At 50.0% G+C, this 2,470-nt stretch overlaps 1 protein-coding gene across 3 annotated transcripts in view; it reads right to left on the bottom strand.

Annotated features, from left to right (window-relative positions):
• Positions 1 to 2,470, bottom strand: part of STIM1 (stromal interaction molecule 1) — a 19,684-nt gene that overhangs the window by 6,425 nt on the left and 10,789 nt on the right. For all 3 annotated transcript variants that reach the window (XM_072399944.1, XM_072399953.1, XM_072399963.1), the window contains exon 6: positions 1,142 to 1,319. In XM_072399944.1, coding sequence (XP_072256045.1) covers positions 1,142 to 1,319 — 178 coding nt within the window. The remainder of the gene's footprint in view (positions 1 to 1,141; positions 1,320 to 2,470) is intronic.

Raw genomic sequence — 2,470 nt, 5'->3', positions numbered from 1 at the left:
CAGGAGGACTGTACACAGCACTGTACACAGCACTGTATATAGATCACTAAGTATACTGCCCCCTACCGGAGGACTGTACACAGCACTGTATAGAATACTGGGTATACTGCCCCCTACAGGACTATCAGACACAGCATTGAGTATAGATCACTGGGTATGCTGCCCCCTACAGGAAGACCGGTCAGAGCGCTGTGTATAGATCACTGGGTATACTGCCCCCTACAGGAGGAATGGACACAGCACTGGTTATACTGCCCCCTACAGGAAGACTGGACAGAGCGCTGTGTATAGATTACCAGTTATACTGCCCCCTACAGGAGGGCTGGACACAGCACTGTATATAGAACACTGGGTATACTGCCCCCTACAGGAGGACCGGACACAGCGCTGTGTATAGATTACCAGTTATACTGCCCCCTACAGGAGGAGTGGACTTTGGACAGAAATGATTGGATGTACAGTGGATAGGGGAAGGGGGGTCACCTGCCATTGGTTGCCGCTAGGGGTCAGTATGATGGCAGTGATGGATGGTTTTGCTCATCTCCGTCCTCATCAGGAAAGCGGAATACAAAGCTGCGGTTGGGGGAGGTTGGACCCTGGGTGACAACTTCCTCTGGTGGCTGTGATGTCACTAGGGGTATAATAGAGGGGCCCCTCTGGTATAAATAAACATGAGGTGAAAGGAAAGAGGAAACGGGGAATGGCGGGGGGCAGTGTATTTCTCAGGGACAGGGGCCCCAACCCTGAGGGCCCCATTTAGAGAAGGCTGCACCAGGTCACATTACTGCAATCCAACACACCGCATATCGTGCAATGTGATTGGCTGTGTTGTAGAACCCATGCGATATGATAAACATCCCCCATGGGGTGCGACATGTGGGGTGGGACCCTAATGACCATTTGCCCAATCTGACTGCAGCCCTGATCTCCATCCACCAATCAGCAGAGCTCAATGAGCCATCCCAGCATGTACCACACACACCTGAGGAAGGCGGAGTCAGTCTGTTAGATCGCCCCCTAGCTGTGTTCAGTCTCCTGTTAAACTTGGGGAGGGAGAAGCAGAATTGGAGGGTGCATGCTGCCAGGAGGAGAGAGCAGAGTGACTAAGAGCTGCTTCTCCCTGTCCAATCACAGGACTTACCTCTCCTGAAGGTCGTGCAGGCTTTGCTCGGCCCGGTGCAGCCCCTCCAGGTCCTTCATCATCTTCTTCATGTGCTCCTTGGAGTAGCGGTTCTGGATGTAAGCGAACCAGCAGCCTCCGACCCCGATGACGATGGAAACCACCAGCATGAAATCCTTCAGATGATTGTGCCGTGTCACTGTGGGGACAGAATATCAGTCATGTGACATCACATAAAGAGCTGATTGGTAGGAAATATCAATCAATGATTGGAGGAAAATATAGAACATGTCAGCCAATCACACATACTCCGTCTGCTCACAGCCAATAGTCCGCTCCGTCTAATATAGATCTGTGGAGAATCTGCCCAATAGTAGGACGCCATTGCTGATCATTGGCGCCCCCCCCCCCCGGGTCTCAGGGGCCCCAAAATATCAGAGACCCCAACCACCCCCGTCACAGTACTCCTCCTGCCTTCATCTGCTTTTCCCTCCAGAAGGGCGGCGCTGTATTCAGCAAACCCCCCCCGTGTCCCCATCCACTTTCTGGAGATGCCTCCAAGGTGACACAATGCTGGCCATCGATGTCTCCACCAGTCCTGCAGACTGACATCTTATCTCTGGGGGAGACTGAGAAAATGCTTCTTCCTGCCTGCAGCAGACTGATCCCAGCCTAGGCAAAGTCACTGACTGAAGGCGGAGCTTTTCTGAAATACGAGACTATTATATATTGTGACATGGTGAGGATTTATCTTAGCGGCAGGTCCTCTTTGCAGGTGGATGTCAATCAGTGGCCCTGGAGAGAGATTTCCGGGCCCTACCGCCTATGACGGATATTCTGGCATTGTGGGGTCAGCTTTCATTTTGTGTGAATTTATAAAGGAAAAGATCTAAAAATAATTCACTGTTTTTGGTGAGCAAAGAAGGGGCGGGGCTTTGCTATGGTGAGCGGAATGCAGACACAAATATTCACATTCCAGGAATTCCACCAATCAGAGGAGGATTCCTAACAACCCGACCAACCGCATTACAGAGAACCTCTAACCTGACCTCTGACCTACAGGGGGGAGGGGCGTGTATATGTATAAATGTGTGTGTGTGTGTGTGTGTGTGTGTGTGTAGGGGGGTAAATATATACATATGCCCCATATATACCCCCACATATATATATACCCCCACATATATATACACACCCCATATATACCCCCACATATATATACACACCCCATATATACCCCCACATATATATATATATATACACCCCATATATACCCCCACATATATATACACACCCCATATATACCCCCACATATATATATATATATACACCCCATATATACCCCCACATATA

This window comes from Pyxicephalus adspersus, chromosome 1 (genome assembly GCF_032062135.1).
Source record: "Pyxicephalus adspersus chromosome 1, UCB_Pads_2.0, whole genome shotgun sequence".
Taxonomy (NCBI): Eukaryota; Metazoa; Chordata; class Amphibia; order Anura; family Pyxicephalidae; genus Pyxicephalus; species Pyxicephalus adspersus.
The sequence above is the reverse complement of the archived record's forward strand: the minus strand, read 5'-3'. Positions and strand labels throughout refer to the sequence as shown.